The sequence below is a fragment of the Petromyzon marinus genome, unplaced genomic scaffold (assembly GCF_048934315.1).
Source record: "Petromyzon marinus isolate PM22_M1 ecotype Great Lakes invasive population unplaced genomic scaffold, UKy_Petmar_22M1.pri1.0 PM_G_Scaffold_9, whole genome shotgun sequence".
NCBI lineage: Eukaryota > Metazoa > Chordata > Hyperoartia > Petromyzontiformes > Petromyzontidae > Petromyzon > Petromyzon marinus.
In genome coordinates, this window is record NW_027423046.1 from 4402270 (window position 1) to 4426788 (window position 24519).

A 24519-nucleotide genomic window follows, 5' to 3' on the forward strand; every position below is an offset into this window, starting at 1 on the left:
TGTTAACCTGTTTGTATTTTTTATTTTTAAATTATATCTTAAAGCTATTTTATATTCGATATTTATTCAATTTTATATACTTCAGCCCCTTGGTGTTAGTTAGACTTTTAACCCTTATTATTATAGTAAGACTTGTTTAAAACTTATTTAAGATTTTAGATTCCTATATGTTGAATGTATGCACCATCCTGCCAAAGTAATTTCCGTGTCGGTGTGAAATTTCATGGCGAATAAAACCCTTTCTGATTCTGATTCATTCTCAATAGGAATCGATTCTGAACGCTCTCCTTTTCTAACACAATCGATTCTCATGGTAGGTATCCCAATGGGATTCGATTCTATGCGCTTTAAATCACTAGCTAGATCGATTCCTATGTTAGAACAAATCGCCATAATCAATTCCCATGTTATCGAAAATGTATTCGATTCCATTTTACACTCACGACCAACGTCAATTCCAATGCAGTCTCAATAGGGATCGATGCCATCGGCTACATTTTTGACCACTATCGATTCGCATTTGTTATCCACATAGGAATCGATCCGAGTTTTTAATTAAACCTTGAATCGATTTCCTCAGCACGTGACTTGGGTGAGGCGGACGCGTGGCTGCGTGTGGGGTTAATGGCGATGTCGAAACTCTACAAACTTGGCCTACTCTTCCCCTTCATCCTGCCTCTCCTCCTCCTCCACCACCTCGTCACGTGCAGCAGCCACGGTGAGCAGAGCCCGAGGTGGTCGATAAATCGGGTGCCAGGTTGTGATTGTGGGGTGAGTGGTGGTGCAGTGGTTAGCGCACTGTGTGGGGAGTGGTGGTGCAGTTGTTAGCGCACTGTGTGGAGAGTGGTGGTGCAGTGGTTAGCGCACTGTGTAAGTGTGAGTGGAGAGTGGTGGTGCAGTGGTTAGCGCACTGTGTGAGTGTGGAGTGGTGGTGCAGTGGTTAGCGCACTGTGTGTGTGTGTGGGGAGTGGTGGTGCAGTGGTTAACGCACTGTGTGTGTGTGGAGTGGTGGTGCAGTGGTTAGCACACTGTGTGTGGAAGTGTGTGGGGAGTGGTGGTGCAGTGGTTCACGCACTGTGTGTGTGAGTGAGGAGTGGTGGTGCAGTGGTTAACGCACTCTTGAATGTTTTTCCCCATCTGCCCAGCTCCGCTGTTCCCACTGAATGTTCGTTTGGAGTCTCGAGACCTCCTGGCGACCCTTTGCTGGGACCCCGTTGAAGCGGCTCCCAGTGGGGATGGAGGGGATAGACCCCCACTTGTTGATCCTTTCACCATCAACTCGACCACCACGACCACGACCAACTCAACGTTCCTGAATGTTACATACACAGTTCAGAGCAAACTGTGAGATGCTCACTCACTCAGCCACTCACTCACCAACCCACTCACTCACCCACTCACTCACTAACCCACTCACTTACCCACTCACTCACCAACCCACTCACCCACTCACTCACCAACCCACTCACCCACTCACCCACTCACTCACCCACTCACCAACCCACTCACCAACCCACTCACCAACCCACTGACCCACCCACTCACCAACCCACTCACCAACCCACTCACTCACCAACCCACTCACTCACCCACTCAATCACCCACTCACCCATTCACCCACTCACTCACCAACCCATTCACCCACTCACCAACCCACTCACCCACTCACTCACCAACCCACTCATCCACCAACCCACTCACACACACACACGTCTCTCTCACCCACTGGCTCCTCACCACCCTCACCACTCCTCCCTGTGTCTCTGTCTGCGCAGCTTCAGACGAGCCCGCTGGCAGACCGTCTGCGCTTCCACAACGGAGACACGGTGCGACGTCTCCTCGGCGCTGGACGATCCCGGTGACCGCTACCTCCTCCGTGTGAGATTCGCCTTCTCATCCTCGCCGTCGCGATCCTCACGCTGGGTCGCCGTTGTAGTCCTGCCCTTGATGGAAAGTGAGTGGCACGAGATTGTACATATGCCTCTGTCTTTATGTGTGTCTCTCTCTCTGTGTCTCTGTGTGTGTCTTTCTCTGTGTCTCTGTGTGTGTGTCTCTCTGTGTCTCTCTCTTTGTGTCTCTGTGTGTGTGTGTCTCTCTGTGTCTCTCTCTCTGTGTCTCTCTTTGTCCGTGTCTGTCTGGTGCTCACTAACAGCACTTTCCCCAACGGTCTTTTTCAGGCTACACGGAGGATCTTTGTCATCTTTGTCTGTGTGTGTCGCTGTGTATGTCTGTGACTCTTTCTGCCTGTGTGTGTGTCTTCGGCTCACAGGGGGAGATCACACAAACTCCACTCGCTCTGTAGGACAGGGGGAGATCACACAAACTCCACTCACTCTGTAGAACAGGGGGAGATCATACAAACTCCACACACTCTGTAGGACAGGGGGAGATCACACAAACTCCACTCACTCACTCTGTAGGACAGGGGGAGATCACACAAACTCCACTCACTCACTCTGTAGGACAGGGGGAGATCACACAAACTCCACTCACTCACTCTGTAGGACAGGGGGAGATCACACAAACTCCACTCACTCACTCACTCTGTAGAACAGGGGGAGATCACACAAACTCCACTTACTCACTCTGTAGGACAGGGGGAGATCACACAAACTCCACTCACTCTGTAGGACAGGGGGAGATCACACAAACTCCACTCACTCTGTAGAACAGGGGGAGATCACACAAACTCCACTCACTCACTCTGTAGGACAGGGGGAGATCACACAAACTCCACACACTCTGTAGGACAGGGGGAGATCACACAAACTCCACTCACTCACTCTGTAGGACAAGGGGAGATCACACAAACTCCACTCACTCACTCTGTAGCACAGGGGGAGATCACACAAACTCCACTCACTCACTCTGTAGGACAGGGGGAGATCACACAAACTCCACTCACTCTGTAGGACAGGGGGAGATCACACAAACTCCACTCACTCACTCTATAGCACAGGGGGAGATCACACAAACTCCACTCACTCACTCTGTAGGACAGGGGGAGATCATACAAACTCCACTCACTCACTCACTGTAGGACAGGGGGAGATCACACAAACTCCACTTACTCTGTAGGACAGGGAGAGATCACACAAACTCCACTCACACACTCTGTAGGACAGGGGGAGATCACACAAACTCCACTCACTCACTCTGTAGGACAGGGAGAGATCACACAAACTCCACTCACTCACTCTGTAGGACAGGGGGAGATCACACAAACTCCACTCACTCTGTAGGACAGGGGGAGATCACACAAACTCCACTCACTCTGTAGGATAGGGGGAGATCACACAAACTCCACTCACTCACTCTGTAGGACAGGGAGAGATCACACAAACTCCACTCACTCACTCTGTAGGACAGGGGGAGATCACACAAACTCCACTCACTCTGTAGGACAGGGGGAGATCACACAAACTCCACTCACTCTGTAGGACAGGGGGAGATCACACAAACTCCACTCGCTCTGTAGGACAGGGGGAGATCACACAACCTCCACTCACTCTGTAGGACAGGGGGAGATCACACAAACTCCACTCACTCACTCTATAGAACAGGGGGAGATCACACAAACTCCACTCACTCTGTAGAACAGGGGGAGATCATACAAACGCCACTCACTCTGTAGGACAGGGGGAGATCACACAAACTCCACTCACTCACTCTGTAGGACAGGGGGCGATCACACAAACTCCACTCACACACTCTGTAGGACAGGGGGAGATCACACAAACTCCACTCACTCACTCTGTAGGACAGGGGGAGATCACACAAACTCCACTCACTCACTCTGTAGGACAGGGGGAGATCACACAAACTCCACTCACTCTGTAGAACAGGGGGAGATCATACAAACGCCACTCACTCTGTAGGACAGGGGGAGATCACACAAACTCCACTCACTCACTCTGTAGGACAGGGGGCGATCACACAAACTCCACTCACTCACTCTGTAGGATAGGGGGAGATCACACAAACTCCACTCGCTCTGTAGGACAGGGGGAGATCACACAAACTCCACTCACTCACTCTGTAGAACAGGGGGAGATCACACAAACTCCACACACTCACTCTGTAGGACAGGGGGAGATCACACAAACTCCACTCGCTCTGTAGGACAGGGGGAGATCACACAAACTCCACACACTCTGTAGGACAGGGGGAGATCACACAAACTCCACTCACACACTCTGTAGGACAGGGGGAGATCACACAAACTCCTCTCACTCACTCTGTAGGACAGGGAGAGATCACACAAACTCCACTCACTCACTCTGTAGGACAGGGGGAGATCACACAAACTCCACTCACTCTGTAGGACAGGGGGAGATCACACAAACTCCACTCACTCTGTAGGATAGGGGGAGATCACACAAACTCCACTCACTCACTCTGTAGGACAGGGAGAGATCACACAAACTCCACTCACTCACTCTGTAGGACAGGGGGAGATCACACAAACTCCACTCACTCACTCTGTAGGACAGGGGGAGATCACACAAACTCCACTCACTCACTCTGTAGGACAGGGGGAGATCACACAAACTCCACTCACTCTGTAGAACAGGGGGAGATCATACAAACGCCACTCACTCTGTAGGACAGGGGGAGATCACACAAACTCCACTCACTCACTCTGTAGGACAGGGGGCGATCACACAAACTCCACTCACACACTCTGTAGGACAGGGGAGATCACACAAACTCCACTCACTCACTCTGTAGGATAGGGGGAGATCACACAAACTCCACTCACTCTGTAGGACAGGGGGAGATCACACAAACTCCACTCACTCACTCTGTAGAACAGGGGGAGATCACACAAACTCCACACACTCACTCTGTAGGACAGGGGGAGATCACACAAACTCCACTCGCTCTGTAGGACAGGGGGAGATCACACAAACTCCACACACTCTGTAGGACAGGGGGAGATCACACAAACTCCACTCACACACTCTGTAGGACAGGGGGAGATCACACAAACTCCACTCACTCACTCTGTAGGACAGGGAGAGATCACACAAACTCCACTCACTCACTCTGTAGGACAGGGGGAGATCACACAAACTCCACTCACTCTGTAGGACAGGGGGAGATCACACAAACTCCACTCACTCTGTAGGATAGGGGGAGATCACACAAACTCCACTCACTCACTCTGTAGGACAGGGAGAGATCACACAAACTCCACTCACTCACTCTGTAGGACAGGGGGAGATCACACAAACTCCACTCACTCTGTAGGACAGGGGGAGATCACACAAACTCCACTCACTCTGTAGGACAGGGGGAGATCACACAAACTCCACTCGCTCTGTAGGACAGGGGGAGATCACACAACCTCCACTCACTCTGTAGGACAGGGGGAGATCACACAAACTCCACTCACTCACTCTATAGAACAGGGGGAGATCACACAAACTCCACTCACTCTGTAGAACAGGGGGAGATCATACAAACGCCACTCACTCTGTAGGACAGGGGGAGATCACACAAACTCCACTCACTCACTCTGTAGGACAGGGGGCGATCACACAAACTCCACTCACACACTCTGTAGGACAGGGGGAGATCACACAAACTCCACTCACTCACTCTGTAGGACAGGGGGAGATCACACAAACTCCACTCACTCACTCTGTAGGACAGGGGGAGATCACACAAACTCCACTCACTCTGTAGAACAGGGGGAGATCATACAAACGCCACTCACTCTGTAGGACAGGGGGAGATCACACAAACTCCACTCACTCACTCTGTAGGACAGGGGGCGATCACACAAACTCCACTCACACACTCTGTAGGACAGGGGAGATCACACAAACTCCACTCACTCACTCTGTAGGACAGGGGGAGATCACACAAACTCCACTCACTCACTCTGTAGGACAGGGGGAGATCACACAAACTCCACTCACTCACTCTGTAGGATAGGGGGAGATCACACAAACTCCACTCACTCTGTAGGACAGGGGGAGATCACACAAACTCCACTCACTCACTCTGTAGAACAGGGGGAGATCACACAAACTCCACACACTCACTCTGTAGGACAGGGGGAGATCACACAAACTCCACTCGCTCTGTAGGACAGGGGGAGATCACACAAACTCCACACACTCTGTAGGACAGGGGGAGATCACACAAACTCCACTCACACACTCTGTAGAACAGGGGGAGATCACACAAACTCCACACACTCTGTAGGACAGGGGCAGATCACACAAACGCCACACACTCTGTAGGACAGGGGGAGATCACACAAACTCCACTCACTCTGTAGGACAGGGGGAGATCACACAAACTCCACACACTCTGTAGGACAGCGGGAGATCACACAAACTCCACTCACACTGTAGAACAGGGGGAGATCACACAAACTCCACACACTCTGTAGGACAGGGGGAGATCACACAAACTCCACTCACTCTATAAAACAGGGGGAGATCACACAAACTCCACTCACACACTCTGTAGAACAGGGGGAGATCACACAAACTCCACTCACTCTGTAGAACAGGGGGTGATCATACAAACTCCACTCACTCTGTAGAACAGGGGGAGATTACACAAACTCCACTCACTCTGTAGGACAGGGGGAGATCACACAAAGTCCACTCACTCATTCTGTAGGACAGGGGGAGATCACACAAACTCCACTCACACACTCTGTAGAACAGGGGGTGATCATACAAACTCCACTCACTCTGTAGAACAAGGGAAGATCACACAAACTCCACTCACTCTGTAGGACAGGGGGAGATCACACAAAGTCCACTCACTCACTCTGTAAGAAAGGGAGAGACCACACAAACTCCACTCACACACTCTGTAGAACAGGGGGAGATCACACAAACTCCACTCACACTGTAGAACAGGGGGAGATCACATAAACTCCACTCACTCTGTAGGACAGGGGGAGATCACACAAACTCCACTCACACATTCTGTAGGACAGGGGGAGATCACACAAACTCCACTCACTCACTCTGTAGGACAGGGAGAGATCACACAAACATCCCTCGCCATGACCCCCCCTCTCCCGTGTCTCAGCTGTGCTCAGCGCTCCGTCGTTCACCCTGAGGCTCGACAAACTGACGCGGGGGGAGGAGGAGGAGGAGGGCGATGGTGGTGAGGATGAGGAGTGCGGTGTTGTGGGTGACGATGAAGACAACGACGATGATGGCTACAACGACGACGGCGATGACGATGACCGTGACGGCGGTGACGATGACCGCCGTGATGACGGTGGTCCTGGGGTGGCTGGGGAGTTGGAGGCGGCGGTCGACGGAGAGCCGGAGGTGCGGAAGCTGTCGTTGTTGGTCTCCGTCGGGCGGGGGTGGAGGGCGCTGGTGGCCCACGACGTGAAGTATCACCATCAGGTTGACATCTCAACAAGAGGCGGCGTTAGACTCACGGTGAGAGGTTGCCGGAGTTGTGACGGGGGTCGGGAGGTTGTGGCGGGAGATGTGTGTGGTTGAGTGGGTGGGTGGCGATGCTGCTACTGATGATGATGATGATACTACCAATGACACTACTACTGATGATGCTGCTACTACTGATGATGATGCTGTTGCTGCTACTACTACTGCTACTACTAATGATGATGATGATACTGATGATGCTACTACCAATGACACTACTACTGATGATGCTACTACTACTGATGATGATGCTGTTGCTGCTACTACTACTGCTGCTACTACTGATGATGATGATGCTTACTGCCAGGAGCGCTTCATCGGATGCCGGTACCAACACCGAATGATGCTTCTGCCGGGACGCGAGGATGAGTACTGCGTCCGCGTGAGAATGGTAGCCGACTTGCCACGGTGGAAGGCAGGGGAGTGGTCTCCACTGTCGTGTGTCTCTGTCCCTCCACCATACAGCACCGGGGGTGAGTGGGTGGCTGGGTGAATGAGTGAGAGGTATTTTTGTGCGTGTGAAGTGGGTCTCTGTGTGAGTAGCCTTGTGGGTCTCTATGAGTGGTCTATGGGTCTCTGTGTGAGTAGTCTTGTGGGTCTTTGAGTGGTCTATGGGACTCTGCGTGAGTAGTCTATAGGTTTCTATGAGTAGTCTATGGATTTCGATTTAAAGCTTTCGTGACTGCAAGGATTCATCTTCTTTGGTTCTTTCGGTAAAGTCACATAGAATGAGAATAAAATAAATTGATAAAATAAAATAACACAATAAAATTCTCATGACGTTTCGGCCACAACACAAGCGGCCTTCATCAGGTGAAGGAACGAGACTGTCTGGAGGACAGCGCTGGAGCGAACACAGCCACGCTCAGACCAGCACTGTCCTCCAGACAGTCTCGTCCCTTCACCTGATGAAGGCCGCTTGTGTTGTGGCCGATACGTCGTAAGAATTTTATTGTGTTATTTTATTTGATCAATTTATTATTTTATTCTCATTCTACGTGGCTTTACCGAAATTACCAAAGAAGATAGTCTATGGGTCTCTATGAGTACTCTATGGATCTCTGCGTGAGTAGTCTTGTGGGTCTCTGAGTAGTCTATAGGTCTCTGCGTGAGTAGTCTATGGATCTCTATGAGTAGTCTATGGGTCTCTATGAGTAGTCTATGGGTCTCTTATGAGTAGTCTATGGGTCTCTATGAGTAGTCTATGGGTCTCTGTGAGTAGTCTATGGGTCTCTGCGTGAGTAGTCTATGGGTCTCTGCGTGAGTAGTCTATGGGTCTCTATGAGTAGTCTATGGGTCTCTATGAGTAGTCTATGGGTCTCTATGAGTAGTCTATGGGTCTCTATGAGTAGTCTATGGGTCTCTGCGTGGTCTTCCCACCCAGCCCCTCGTGTGGGTGTCGACACGGACGGCCAGGTCACGGCGGTGGTCGGCCAGAAGGTGGCGCTGCTGCGCTGCGTCCTGTGGGGTGCGGCCGTGGTGGTGGTGCAGGCCAACTGGCTGAAGGCCTCCCGTGACTACGTCTGGGCGGGGGCCAATTTGGCCACGCTCAGCCCGCTGCACGGCACGGCGTACTCCAACTCGTCCCTCGCGGGCCGACTGCGGTTCCGCGTTGGGGGGCCTCCCGGCGACGTCTCGCTGGAGCTGCTGGACGTGCGTCCTGGCGACGGGGGCCTCTTCCTCTGTCACATTGTCACCTTCCCCCACGGTAACTTCGAGGGGAGGGTCAACCTCTCTGTCATCGGTGAGAATTGACACTGCCCCACGCAGAGACCCATAGACTCATCATGCAGAGACCCATAGACTACTCACGCAGACACCCATAGACTACTCACACAGAGACCCATAGACTACTCACACAGAGACCCATAGACTCACACAGAGACTCATAGACTACTCACACAGAGACCCATATACTACTCACACAGAGACCCATATACTACTCACACAGAGACCCATAGACTACTCACACAGAGACCCATAGACTCATCACACAGACACCCATAGACTCATCACACAGACACCCATAGACTACTCACACAGAGACCCATAGACTCACACAGAGACCCATAGACTCATCACACAGAGACCCATAGACTACTCACACAGACACCCATAGACTACTCACACAGACACCCATAGACTACTCACACAGAGACCCATAGACTACTCACACAGACACCCATAGACTACCCACACAGAGACCCATAGACTACTCACACAGAGACCCATAGACTCACACAGAGACCCATAGACTACTCACACAGACACCCATAGACTACTCACTCAGAGACCCATAGACTCACACAGAGACCCATAGACTACTCACACAGAGACCCATAGAATACTCACACAGAGACCCATAGACTCATCACACAGAGACCCATAGACTACTCACACAGAGACCCATGGACTACTCACACAGACACCCATAGAATATTTACACAGAGACCCATAGACTACTCACACAGACACCCATAGACTACTCACACAGACACCCATAGACTACTCACAAAGAGACCCATAGACTACTTACACAGAGACCCATAGACTACTCACACAGACACTCATAGACTACTCACACAGAGACCCATAGATTACTCACACAGAGACCCATAGACTCATCACACAGACACCCATAGGCTACTCACACAGACACCCATAAACTACTCACACAGAGACCCATAGACTCATCACACAGACACCCATAGACTACTCACACAGAGACCCATAGACTACTCACACAGACACCCATAGACTACTCACAGAGACCCATAGACTACTCACACAGAGACCCATAGACTCATCACACAGAGACTCATAGACTCACACTGAGACCCATAGACTACTCACACAGACACCCATAGACTACTCACACAGACACCCATAGACTACTCACACAGAGACCCATTGACTCATCACACAGACACCCATAGACTACTCACACAGAGACCCATAGACTCATCACACAGAGACCCATAGACTCACACAGAGACCCATAGACTCACACAGAGACCCATAGTCTACTCACACAGAGACCCATAGACTCACACAGACACCCATAGACTACTTACACAGAGACCCATGGACTCATCACACAGACACCCATAGACTACTCACTCAGAGACCCATAGACTACTCACACAGAGACCCATAGACTCATCACACAGACACCCATAGACTACTCACACAGAGACCCATAGACTCATCACACAAACACCCATAGACTACTCACACAGAGACCCATAGACTCATCACACAGAGACCCATAGACTACTTACACAGAGACCCATAGACTACTCACACAGACACCCATAGACTACTCACACAGACACCCATAGACTACTCACACAGAGACCCATAGACTACTTACACAGAGACCCATAGACTACTCACACAGACACCCATAGACTACTCACACAGACACCCATAGACTACTCACACAGAGACCCATAGACTACTCACACAGAGACCCATAGACTCATCACACAGACACCCATAGACTACTCACACAGAGACCCATAGACTCATCACACAGACACCCATAGACTACTCACACAGAGAGCCATAGACACACCACACAGACACCCATAGACTACTCACACAGAGACCCATAGACTACTCACACAGAGACCCATAGACTCATCACACAGAGACCCATAGACTGACACAGAGACCCATAGACTACTCACACAGAGACCCATAGACTCACACAGACACCCATAGACTCATCACACAGACACCCATAGACTACTCACACAGACACCTATAGACTACTCACACAGAGACCCATAGACTACTCACACAGAGACCCATAGACTCACACAGAGACCTATAGACTCATCACACCGAGACCCATAGACTACTCACACAGAGACCCATAGACTCACATGGAGACCCAAAGCTCATTATCTTCTGCAGATGTAGATGCCACTGGTTCTTCACGCTCTGCAGATGTAGATGCCACTGGTTCTTCACGTTCTGCAGATGTAGATGCCACTGGTTCTTCACGCTCTGCAGATGTAGATGCCACTGGTTCTTCACGTTCTACAGATGTAGATGCCGCTGGTTATTCACGCTCTGCAGATGTAGATGCCGCTGATTCTTCACGTTCTGCAGATGTAGATGCCACTGGTTCTTCACGCTCTGCAGATGTAGATGCCACTGGTTCTTCACGTTCTGCAGATGTAGATGCCACTGGTTCTTCACGTTCTGCAGATGTAGATCCCACTGGTTCTTCACGCTCTGCAGATGTAGATGCCACTGGTTCTTCACGTTCTGCAGATGTAGATGCCACTGGTTCTTCACGTTCTGCAGATGGAGATGCCACTGGTTATTGACGTTCTCTTCACGTTCTGCAGATGTAGATGCCACTGGTTCTTCACGCTCTGCAGATGTAGATGCCACTGGTTCTTCACGCTCTGCAGATGTAGATGCCACTGGTTCTTCACGTTCAGCAGATGTAGATGCCGCTGGTTATTCACGTTCTACAGATGTAGATGCCACTGGTTCTTCATGTTCTGTAGATGTAGATGCCACTGGTTCTTCACGTGCTACAGATGTACATGTCACTGTTTTTTCATATTCTGTTGATATTAATGTCACTGGTTCTTCTCGTTTTGCAGATGTAGATGCCACTGGTTCTTCACCTTTTGGAGATGTAGATGCCACTGGTTCTTCACCTTCTGGAGATGTAGAGGCCACTGGTTCTTCACATTCTACAGATTTAGATGCCACTGGTTCTTCACGTTCTACAGATGTAGATGCCACTGGTTCTTCACGCTCTGCAGATGTAGATGCCACTGGTTCTTCACGTTCTACAGATGTAAATGCAACTGGTTCTTCACGTTCTACAGATGTAGATGCCACCACCGCCGTCTGTTGCACGCCGGTTGAACTCACGACTTTCGGTCCGAACAGGCAACTGGACACACGAACAGGTTTGTTCGCATCTCTGAATGTTGCATGTGTGTGTGTCCGTGTACGTGTGTGTGTGTGCGTGTCCGTGTACGTGCACGTGTGTGTGTTGCTTTGTGTGTGTCCGTGTCATTGTGTGTGTGTTGGTGCGTGTGTGCGTGTCCGTGTGTGTGTCCGTGTGCATGCATGTGTGTCCGTGTGTGTGCGTGTGTGTGCGTGTGTGTGTGTCCGTGTGTGTGTGTGTGTGTGTCCGTGTGCGTGTGTGTGTGTTCGTGTGCATGTGTGTGTGTTTCCATGTGCGTGTGTGTGTGCGTGTGTGTGTCCCTGTTCTGGCCACCCATCCCCTCGTTTGTCACAATCACGGCCTTCTCAGCTGCTGACACTCGCTAACGGCACCCGCCCCGACAGTCCGCCGTGGCCTTCACGGGGGAACTTTGTCTCCGTCCGTCCCTCCGTCTCGCTCCCTCGACCCGCAACGCCCGGGTGCAAGCGCCGCGAGCCTCAAAGGGCGCCTAGCCTGGCGCGTGTGGTCATCGCGGCGGTTGTCGTCGTGCTACGGCGGCACGCTGACGCCACGCGGGGGACCGTTTGGCCACGCAGAGAATTCTGCGGCGGCAGCGGCGGCGGGCCGGGCCAGCTGGGCCGCGATCCTCGCCGTGTCCCTCGCCCTGGTGGCCACGCTGCTGCTGCTGCTGCTGCTCTACTGCCACCCCCGTCAGCGTCAGCGTCAGCGTCGTCACGAGCCCTGGGGCCCCTCGTGAGTCGCTCGCTTCTCTCGGACGTCGGGCGGACGTCGGCGGTGCCCGCGGGGTCGTCTGTGTGACGACCTGCCACTGTGCCCCCCCCCACCACTACCCCACCACCCCCCCACTACCCACATGCGTGCAGGGAGGATCCCCCCACGCTCCCCAAGGCACCGCGGAGAAACGCGGAGGGCGACCGTGGCTCCGTGAGTGGCACACCGCCAGGACACAGAGGCCCAGTCCATCCGTGTCTCTCTCCGTATTCTGTGTAGTGTGTAGTGTATAGTAGTGTAGTGTATAGTAGTGTAGTGTGTAGTGTAGTGTATAGTGTAGTATATAGTAGTGTAGTGTATATACAGAGACACAGTTAGACTCGACCTAAAGCTTTCGTGACTGCAGGAATTCATTTTCTTTGGGTCTTTCGGTAAAGTTGTGCCCACTTTGTTTATGACCCTTGGGCTACACCCAACTTTAAAACTTTAAAACAGCCTGCTGCTTCAGCGGCTTTCATCCCCCTCTTTTCTCCTCCTGATGACGATTGCCAAAATAATACCCACAGACTCACCACACAGAGACCCATAGACTCACCACACAGAGACCCACAGACTCACCACACAGAGACCCATAGACTCACCACACAGAGACCCACAGACTCACCACACAGAGACCCATAGACTCACCACACAGAGACCCACAGACTCACACAGAGACCCACAGACCCACCACACAGAGTACCACAGACTTACCACACAGAGACCCATAGACTCACCACACAGAGAGACCCACAGACTCACCACACAGAGACCCATAGACTCACCACACAGAGACCCACAGACTCACCACACAGAGACCCATAGACTCACCACACAGAGACCCACAGACTCACCACACAGAGACCCACAGACTCACCACACAGAGACCCATAGACTCACCACACAGAGACCCACAGACTCACACAGAGACCCACAGACCCACCACACAGAGACCCAGAGACTTACCACACAGAGACCCATAGACTCACCACACAGAGAGACCCACAGACTCACCACACAGAGACCCATAGACTCACCACACAGAGACCCACAGACTCACCACACAGAGACCCATAGACTCACCACACAGAGACCCACAGACTCACACAGAGACCCACAGACTCACCACACAGAGACCCACAGACTCACCACACAGAGACCCATAGACTCACCACACAGAGAGACCCACAGACTCACCACACAGAGACCCACAGACTCACCACACAGCGACCCACCGACTCACCACACAGAGACGCATAGACTCACCACACAGAGACCCACAGACTCGCCACACAGAGACCCACAGACTCACCACACACAGAGACCCACAGACTCACCACACAGAGACCCATAGACTCACCACACAGACACCCACAGACTCACCACACAGAGACCCACAGATTCATGTTGTATATATAGGTGTTATGAAAATTGATGAAAATAATGAAAATTAAATGAAATTTGAGATTTGCATAATTTATCCGAAATTATGTTAATTAGTGTAATTATGCGCATAAATTATGCTGATTCGAGAGATAATCGTATTAATTTATGCGAGTGGGCGTGGTTAGGATAATGCAAGTCGTTATGGATTATCAGGTCGAGCCTCGGTGACGAGGATTGTGTTATGAATTGGAATGACGCAATTAATCGTATGCAGTGATGCAGGCGTTGTGAGCGTGAATGAGAGAGAGTCGATTCGACTCTGCTCTTTAATTCCGTATTATCGATAAGGATACGATTACTCTCGATTGAACATTACGAATTATGTGTGTTATGGATTATGTGTGGTGATAGTGTACTTATGATAGGTCCCCAGGATTCAGATCTCATACGCAGAACAATATTATGCAGAATTTCAGGAAGAATCACACACAAACCTTCTGCTTTAATCAATTTTATTTTCTAGCTAACTTTAATTTTTGGATAATATGAAACTCAATCTCGGGATTTTGGAATTTCAACACAGCGTTAACATGATACCATCACGATTGCGTTGTTTCACCTCGATAGCGGCACCTATGGTTAATTCCCGACGCGTAACGCAATCGATCGGTTGTTGAGAGAGAGAGATTAAAAACATGCGAACTATTCTATCAAAACCTTAACCTTATAATGTAAATTCGTATTTAAACATTGCCCACACAGTACCACATCCATTCATAGACCTTCAAGTAAATTCTTATCACGTTTTTAACAGTAGGGCGATTGGTTATTATGCAACTCAATGACAGCAGTATTTTTCGTTATGAATTGATTTTTAATGCACCACCTTGGAGTGGCAACCCTTCTTGATTATCCCGATATGCGTATCTGTGTCTTCGTTATCACTGGTTCAATTCTTTGCGTAAAGCAGACGCCGAGGTTAGCATCTCTTGTGTCCAAAATGTGTTTCCTGTGTGTTGCGGCGCGGTGGGGGAGTGAGGGGGAGAGTGTGGAGGAGGGGTTGCATACGACCGGCTGCCAGTTTCTGTCCACCGCTGGCTGGATGAGTCAGCACGACACTCGCCGTCGTCGCACCGATGGGTGTTGAGTGCGGGGCCGCTGCCCTCTCAGCGCTGGTGACGCGAAGTTGCGCACTGTGGCACGCTGGTGGCACGCTGTTGGCACGCGCTGGTGCTGGTGGCGCGCTGGTGGCGCGCTGTTGGCACGCACTGGTGCTGATGCTGATGGCACGCTGGTGGCGCGCGCTCCCTCTCCTTGAAGATGCGCGAACGCGCCCGTGCTGATTCGCTGATAGCAGTTTCTCTCCACTGCTGGCTGAGCTGCTGCACGCTCTTGCTTGGCGTTGCTGGCCGCGCTCTTTCTCCTTGAAGATGCGCGAACGCGCCCGTGCTGATTCGCTGACAGCAGTTTCCTCCACTGCTGGATGAGCTACGCCGGCGCGCGCTCTTTCCGCTACTGTAGTATCTGCCGCTGCGCTCGCCGGCGACAGGTCAAGTTTTTCTTCTGCTGAGTGAGCCGAGTCGCACGCGCTCTCTTTGTTGAGGTTGTTGGCGGCTCTCTGACAGCAGGTTTCCTCCACTGCTGTATGACTCAAGTCGCACGCGCTTGGTCACTGGTTTGCTGAAGTTGTTGGCGGCTGCTCGTGCTTTTCCGCTGCTGGTTGAGCCACGTTGCACGTGCTTTCTTTGTGGAGATGCTCGAGCGCTCTCAGCGCTGATTCGCTGATACTTTGTTGGTGGCTGGCCAACCTTTTTCTTCAGTTGAGTGAGTTGAGTCGCACGTGCTCTCTCTGTTGAAGTGCGCGAACGCGCCCGTGCTGGTTCGCTGACAGCAGGTTTCCTCCACTGCTGTATGACTCACTTTTGTTGATACATCGCGACTCAGCGATCCTCACTACTCAGCGAGGCTCGGAGCCAGCCGCTCCATGCGACTGCTCGTCCTGTGGACGTCTTGACTCGCTGATGTCTTGACTCTTGACTTAACTTCTCTGACAGCAGGTTTCACTGAACTTTTGAAAATGCGGCTGACCGTTATATTCAAAGACAATTCTCTCTGCGCAGTGGAAAAGGGGGAGGGCGGGGTCTGTGTGTGTGAGTTCGTGTGTGTACAGATGGCTCCTGCGATAACGATCTGTTTGCCCTGGCGTGAAATTCCTCTCTCGCGCTCTTCGGGAGAGACAAAGGTGGTCGGGAGTACCTATCTCTTTATACTTTCGACTTATTTTTCTCAAATACCATTTGGTCCCATGTTCGCCAAGACTCGTGTTTGTAACTACGTCCTCCCGACACCTCTCGGTTTTACCGAGGTTCGAATTGTTATGATGGAATTATTAAAAAGAAAAATAATTATCATCCTGAGTTTAAGAGGTCCATTTCTTGATTGTTGGAATCCATATCCCTTGGTTCTGTAAGGTTCTATAATGGAATGTCGTGTAAGGTGAACACGTTATTACTAATGTTATATTGCAATTTCTTTAAAACTTTGTTTGCCTGGTTGCCGTGTGTGGGGTGGGGTGTGTCTCCTCATCAAACCCGGCTGGCTTTTCCAGATGGCCCCTTGTGATAAGGTGTAATTCCTGCTTCCCCGCGAGCGAGAGAGGCAAAGGTGGTCGGGGTTGCTTGGGATATTGTTTAAACTCTTTCGCAAGTTTGCCCGTTGTCTCATTCCTTCTCGAAAACCTTTGATGTGACTGTATTTTGTCTCAAAGCTTTGTTTTAACAGTAAGTGTTAAAGGTGAAAATCATTTGATAGCGAATTAATCATTGGATAATAATTCACTGATGTGTCTGGTGGCCTGTTCTTAATTGGAGTGAGCGTTAGGACCGCTAATTTCATCTTATTCTTGTTGTTGCCTTTTAATTTTTTTGTTGTTTTACTGGCAAATAAGGAAAAAAATATGTATACGATTTACCCTGTTGGCGTCTCCGTGTCTAGTCTCTTGGTGTTCTGACCTCGGAGGGACCTTTCCTAAGGGGCCCATCAAACTCTTGTTCATCTGGAGATTTTCGCCGATAGCTGTTACATCCTCGCCTTGAGAGTTTTATTATTTATTTATGGCCTGTTTATGATCTCCATCTGTGTTTGCGGGTTTTTGGGTTTGTGTGTTTTTATGCATTATTTCCTTTATTATTAAAATATATATCGGCAGATATTATTGTTAATATCAATTTTGGAAAAGGCTCATATACAACAAGAGAGAGAGACACGGAGAGAGAGAGACACACGGGGAGAGAGACACACGGAGAGAGACACAGGGAGAGAGGGACACGGGGAGAGAGGGACACGGGGAGAGAGAGACACGGAGAGAGAGAGACACACGGGGAGAGAGACACGGGGAGAGAGAGACACGGGGAGTGAGAGACACGGGGAGAGAGACGGGGAGAGAGACACATGGGGAGAGAGACACACGGGGAGAGAGACACACGGGGAGAGAGACACATGGGGAGAGAGACACATGGGGAGAGAGACACATGGGGAGAGAGACACATGGGGAGAGAGACACACGGGGAGTGAGAGACACATGGGGAGAGAGAGACACGGGGAGAGAGACACACGGGGAGAGAGACACACGGGGATAGAGAGACACACACAGAGACTTACACACTCACATGGAGCCATGAACACACATTGACTAACACACACACATCGACTAACACACATATGGACTGACACGCACACTTGGACTTACACACATGGACGTACACACACAGACATCTGGCGTTGCCCGGGCAAAAAAGACATAGACACACATCGACTTACACACACACACGGACCTAAATGCACAGACATGGACTCAAAGACACACACATCGACTCACACAGCAATCCCCGATGATGCCACAGCTAGACCAATTTTCTCTCTCTGGGGAACCTTAGCGAGGAGCAGTTTGAAAACAAAAGTCTTCCTAGTACTGGCAGGTGCATCAAGGAAACAGAAAAGACTCGATTTGTAGTCTCAATGTCTCCCAAGATTTTCGTTTAGGCTTCTATTTGTGCATCCATAAGCTTTGGTTAATTTTCCTAAGTAAATTTAAGAAGCTGTAAAGCATAACAGCATATTTAACGTAGGATCTCTTAAGCAAGGGGCATGCAGGTTGTCCCTGTGGGGGCGTTGGTAGTCCCGTAGACGTGAGGTCTTTTCCACCAATGGAGTGCAGTTTTGTCCTGAAGGAGGATGCGGGCCCAGTCTGAAGGTGACATCAGAAAAGTTGACGTCGAGGTTCATCTTCTTTGGTTCTTTCGGTAAAGTCACCGCCGTGTAGAGTGAGAATAAAATAATAAAATAACGCGATAAAATTCTCACGACGTTTCGGCCACAACGCAAGCGGCCGTCTTCAGGTGAAAGGTACAGAAACTGTCGGGACGACGTGGTGGTGACTTTACCGAAAGAACCAAAGAAGATGAATCCTTGCAGTCGCGAAAGCTTCAAGTCGAGGTTTGTCTTTTGCCATCGAGCTCCGTGGAGGATGTCCTCGCTCATTGCCCTCTTTGTATTTTGTGCCAGAGTCCCGCGGGTTTAGATCACAGACTGCCGGGGCAAGCGCTGTTAGCGCCTATCGAGGCCGGCAACGGCACACGCGAGGGGGTTGAATGGCCAACGCGACGCCCGGGCTGTTGATGTCTGCACACGGCACCGGTTACTCAGCCAAGGCCGAGTTTGGTCGCTCGATCTAGGGAAGAATTAGAACCGCCTTTAGATAATCGACGGCGATGTTGGCCAGGAGTGGGAACTAACCTTGGGTGGGCGTGTAGCACGGCGCGCTCACCGCCGCTCCACCGCTGCTCCCCCCAAGCACCAAGGCTTCGGGGATCTGTCGGGGCGGCCGCGGGCTCCTCGCTGTCGAGGTGGGGAGAGAAAAAACTCAACCAGAGGAGCCAGCACTGAGCAAGGTGCCTGCGTGCCCGTCTTTGTGTGCGAGCGTGACGTCTGTCTTTGTGTGCGTGACGTGTCTTTGTGTGCGAGCGTGACGTCTGTCTTTGTGTGCGTGACGTCTGTCTTTGTGTGCGAGCGTGACGTCTGTCTTTGTGTGCGTGACGTCTGTCTTTGTGTACGTGACGTCTGTCTTTGTGTGTGTGACGTCTGTCTTTGTGTGCGAGCGTGACTTCTGTCTTTGTGTGAGCATGATGTCTGTCTTTGTGTACGAGCGTGACGTCTGTCTTTGTGTGTGTGACGTCTGTCTTTGTGTGCGAGCGTGACGTCTGTCTTTGTGTGCGAGCGTGACGTCTGTCTTTGTGTGCGAGCGTGACGTCTGTCTTCTTTGGTTCTTTCGGTAAAGTCACCACCACGTAGAATGAGAATAAAATAATAAATTGATAAAACAAAATAACACAATAAAATTCTCACGAATTTTCGGCCACAACACAAGCGGGCCTTCATCAGGCGAAGGGACGAGACTGTCTGATGAAGGCCGCTTGTGTTGTGGCCGAAACGTCGTGAGAATTGTATTGTGTTATTTTATTTTATCAATTTGTTATTTTATTCTCATTCTACGTGGTGGTGACTTTACCGAAAGAACCAAAGAAAATGAATCCTTGCAGTCACGAAAGCTTCAAATCGAAATGTGACGTCTGTCTTTGTGCGCGTGGCCGTGGTGGGGGGGGGGGGGGGGGCGGGGGAGCCACGCCGACAGTATGAGAGGGAACTGGGGGGGCCGTCCGTTTGGAGCAGCGAGGTCTCCGTTGTGCCGCTGGAGTCTTCGCCACCGTCTCGGCGTCGCCGGCCAGGCGGTCTACCGGCTGCCCTGACCGGGAACCGTAGCGAGCAAGTGTGAACTGTTAAGGCCGTTTTAATAAACAGAGCGCCTCCTGCTCTTAGTGTCTCTCCGAGTCAGTTAGTACACCTGCATCGGGAAAGATAAGGCATCGTTTTCCTTTAGCCAGGCGAGGTTTGCGTGTCACGGTCGTGTATTGCAGCACAGTTATTTTGGATTTTGTGTTTGTTTTTGCTGTTGGCCAAGTGTAGATATTCGGCGGAAATCATGCACACCCAGAATGTGTGTGGCCTATAGATGGTCTAAAAAAAGTAGTCCACTCACACCGCAGGCTGAGTCTCCTGTCATTACCCCCCATGGTCACTAGTCCACTCACACTGCAGGCTGACTCTCCTGTCATTACCCCCCATGGCCACTAGTCCACTCACACTACAGGCTGATTCTCCTGTCATTACCTCCTGTGGCCACTAGTCCACTCACACTGCAGGCTGATTCTCCTGTCATTACCTCCCATGGTCACTAGTCCACTCACACTGCAGGCTGACTCTCCTGTCATTACCCCCCGTGGCTCTAGTCCACTCACACTGCAGGCTGACTCTCCTGTCATTACCTCCCATGGCCACTAGTCCACTCACACTGCAGGCTGACTCTCCTGTCATTAACCCCCGTGGCCACTAGTCCACTCACACTGCAGGCTGACTTTCCTGTACCTCCCATGGTCACTAGTCCACTCACTCACACTGCAGGCTGACTCTCCTGTCATTACCCCCCTGTGGCCACTAGTCCACTCACACTGCAGGCTGACTCTCCTGTCATTACCTCCCGTGGCCACTAGTCCACTCACACTGCAGGCTGACTCTCCTGTCATTACCTCCCGTGGCCACTAGTCCACTCACTGCAGGATGACTCTCCTGTCATTACCTCCCGTGGCCACTAGTCCATGCATGGGTGAATGAGTGGGTGTGTGACTGAGTGGGTGAGTGGGTAAATGAGTGGGTGGGTGAGTGAGTGGGTGTGTGACTGAGTGGGTGGGTAAATGAGTGGGTGGGTGGGTGGGAGAGTTGGTGGGTGAGTGGCTAAGTGGGTTGGTCAGTAGGTCCGAGCGTCTGCGTGAGTTACACGCCTGGACATGTGACCAAGTCCAGAGACATGGTCACAATGCCGCTGTCGAGTGTGGCGATTTTGTAACATGCAACCCAAACTGTGGAAGTGCGGAGTGGAACAACAACAACATCAGTTTAACACGTATTTATTCATAATGAGGATTTCTGGGTACGATCGCGTAAGTAAAAATGTGTCGCAAACCTCACACCACCCGACACGGCCAATCGGTAAAAAAAATTGTGACGTTGAAGAGTGAATTAATATTTAAAATTTGAGTGCGACGCATCGCTGGAAATTCCCAATCAACATCATAAACAACGCGATTATATTCTTTGGGTTTTTCGGTAAAGTCGCACAGAACAATAAAATCATAAAGTGAATACAAAAATAATTTAAAATATCACGACGTTTCGATCGCAACACAAGCGGTCGACATCAGGAAAAGGGTGGCAGGGGAGATCGAAACTTCGTGGGTTTTTTGTATTTTATTGTTCTATCTGCGTGACTTTACCCAAAGAATATGAATTCCTGCGGGCACGAAAGCTTTTAAATCAACAACATTATAAACACCATCAACAACATCAACACCATCAACACCATCAACATCATCATTATCAACAACACCATCAACAACATCAACACCATCAACATCATTATCAACAACACCATCAACATCATCAACACCATCAACAACATCATCATCAACAACATCATCAACAACATCAACATCATCAACATCTCTTCTAGATTTAAAGCTTTCGTGACTGCTAGGATCCATACTCTTTGGTTCTATTGGGTAAAGTCACGTAGGTGAAAAAATAACAAAAAATCACGACGTTTCGGCCACAACACAAGCGGCCTTCATCAGGTGAAGGGACGAGACTGTCTGGAGGACAGCGCTGGAGTGGAAGAAGCCACACTTAGATCACGACCTTTAAGCTGTGTGAGAAGAAAAAGACCACGCGCCTTGACAAAGGAATTAGCATATAATTTAGCATTGAAATGGCTCATTGAAATAGCTAAGTTAAAGTATACACATCCGCAGAGGTACCCCTTGACAAAGGAATTAGCGCTGGAGTGGAAGAAGCCACGCTTAGATCACGACCTTTAAGCTGTGTGAGAAGAAAAAGGCCAAGTGCCTTGACAAAGGAATTAGCATATAATTTAGCATTGAAATGGCTCATTGAAATAGCTAAGTTAAAGTATACACATCCGCAGAGGTACCCCTTGACCAAGGAATTAGCATCAAATTTAGCATTGAAATAGCTGAGTAATTAGCTTGTAACTGGTCACAGAAATAGCTATGTTAAAGTTAGAGCATATACATTCACCGAGGCACCTAGTACTCATCAAACAGGATAATTTAGCGAAACACAACCACGCTCAGACATCGGACCTGTGTGCGAGCAAACAAGGTGTTCTGACAAAGAAATTAGCATAAAAATTAGCATTTGATTGGCGGATTTTTGGAAAGAGGTGGTGTACATGCCGGTGGACTTGCAGTTTGGCGTGGGGGGGGGGGGGAAAGGGGGGATGGGGAGTTTACCTATTGATGGTGTGAAAAGGGGGAATTTATAAGAGCTGCGAAAGTTTGGGGTACCACTACTTGAAAAATATACTGTACCACTGAAATTAGTTTAATGTTTAGTTCGATTTAGAACATCTTTCCAATGGTTGCTTAATTTGAAACCATCCTCTCGGTTGAAAATGAATTCTTCTGCCGTAGCTGATCACTGTTACAACGCTGTGGGGGATCACGATATAATTTTCTCCGATACCAAGGTTCTTTGTAAACCCATGGGCTTTTGAGAGATTTGTTCATGAAGCAATTCAGATCTACAAACACAGACACAATTTAAACGGAGAGGATGGTTTCAAATTAAGGAACCATTGGAAAGATGTTCTAAATCGAACTAAACATTAAACTAATTTCAATGGTACAGTATATTTTTCAAGTAGTGGTACCCCAAACTTTCGCAGCTCTTATAAATTCCCCCTTTTCACACCATCAATAGGTAAACTCCCCCTCCCCCCTTTCCCCCCCCCGCCCCGCGCCAAACTGCAAGTCCACCGGCACGTACACCACCTCTTTCCTAAAATCCGCCAATCAAATGCTAATTTTTATGCTAATTTCTTTGTCAGAACACTTTGTTTGCTCGCACACAGGTCCGATGTCTGAGCGTGGTTGTGTTTCGCTAAATTCTCCTGTTTGATGAGTACTAGGTGCCTCGGTGAATGTATATGCTCTAACTTTAACATAGCTGTTTCTGTGACCAGTTACAAGCTAATCACTCAGCTATTTCAATGCTAAATTCTATGCTAATTCCTTGGTCAAGGGGTACCTCTGCGGATGTGTATACTTTAACTTAGCTATTTCAATGAGCCATTTCAATGCTAAATTATATGCTAATTCCTTTGTCAAGGCACTTGGCCTTTTTCTTCTCACACAGCTTAAAGGTCGTGATCTAAGCGTGGCTTCTTCCACTCCTGCGTTAATTCCTTTGTCAAGGGGTACCTCTGCGGATGTGTATACTTTCACTTAGCTATTTCAATGAGCCATTTCAATGCTAAATTATATGCTAATTCCTTTGTCAAGGCAATTTGTGTTTTTCTTCTCACACAGCTTAAAGGTCGTGATCTAAGCGTGGCTTCTTCCACTCCAGCGCTGTCCTCCAGACAGTCTCGTCCCTTCACCTTATGAAGGCCGCTTGTGTTCTGGCCGAAACGTCGTGATTTTTTGTTATTTTATTTTCAACTACGTGACTTTACCCAATAGAACCAAAGAGTATCAACAACATCATCATCAACAACAACATCATCAACAACATCAACATCATAAACAACATCATCAACAACATCATCAACAACATCAACAACATCAACAACATCAACAACAACATCATCATCAACTACCACTACTGCTACAACCACTACTACTCCTACTACTGCTGCTGCTGCCTCAGCTGCCTTAGCTGCCACTGCTGCCGCTGCCACAGCTGCCGCTACTGCCGCTGCTGCAGCTGCTGCTGCTGCTGCCGCAGCTGCCACAGCTGCCACTGCCACTGGCGCTGCCACTGGTGGTGCTGCTGCTGCCACTGCTGCTGGCGCTGCTGCTGCCGCTGCCGCTCCAGGCA

The 24519-nt window shown here is 50.0% G+C and overlaps 1 protein-coding gene across 2 annotated transcripts; it reads left to right on the plus strand.

Moving 5' to 3' along the window:
* The first annotated feature begins 562 nt into the window (after positions 1 to 562).
* On the plus strand, positions 563 to 17720 carry LOC116937264 (uncharacterized). 2 transcript variants are annotated; one of them, XM_032944336.2, is made up of 9 exons: positions 563 to 718; positions 1146 to 1344; positions 1776 to 1954; positions 7063 to 7427; positions 7741 to 7906; positions 8818 to 9177; positions 12059 to 12373; positions 12759 to 13107; positions 13239 to 17720. In XM_032944336.2, the coding sequence occupies exons 1-9, from the start codon at positions 625 to 627 to the stop codon at positions 13363 to 13365; spliced, it is 2154 nt and encodes a 717-aa protein (XP_032800227.2). In that variant the 5' UTR covers positions 563 to 624; the 3' UTR covers positions 13366 to 17720. The 2 variants fall into 2 exon arrangements, with proteins under 2 accessions (XP_032800227.2, XP_075919265.1); XM_076063150.1 differs by having other exon boundaries at positions 12290 to 12373.
* The last annotated feature ends 6799 nt before the right edge of the window (positions 17721 to 24519 follow it).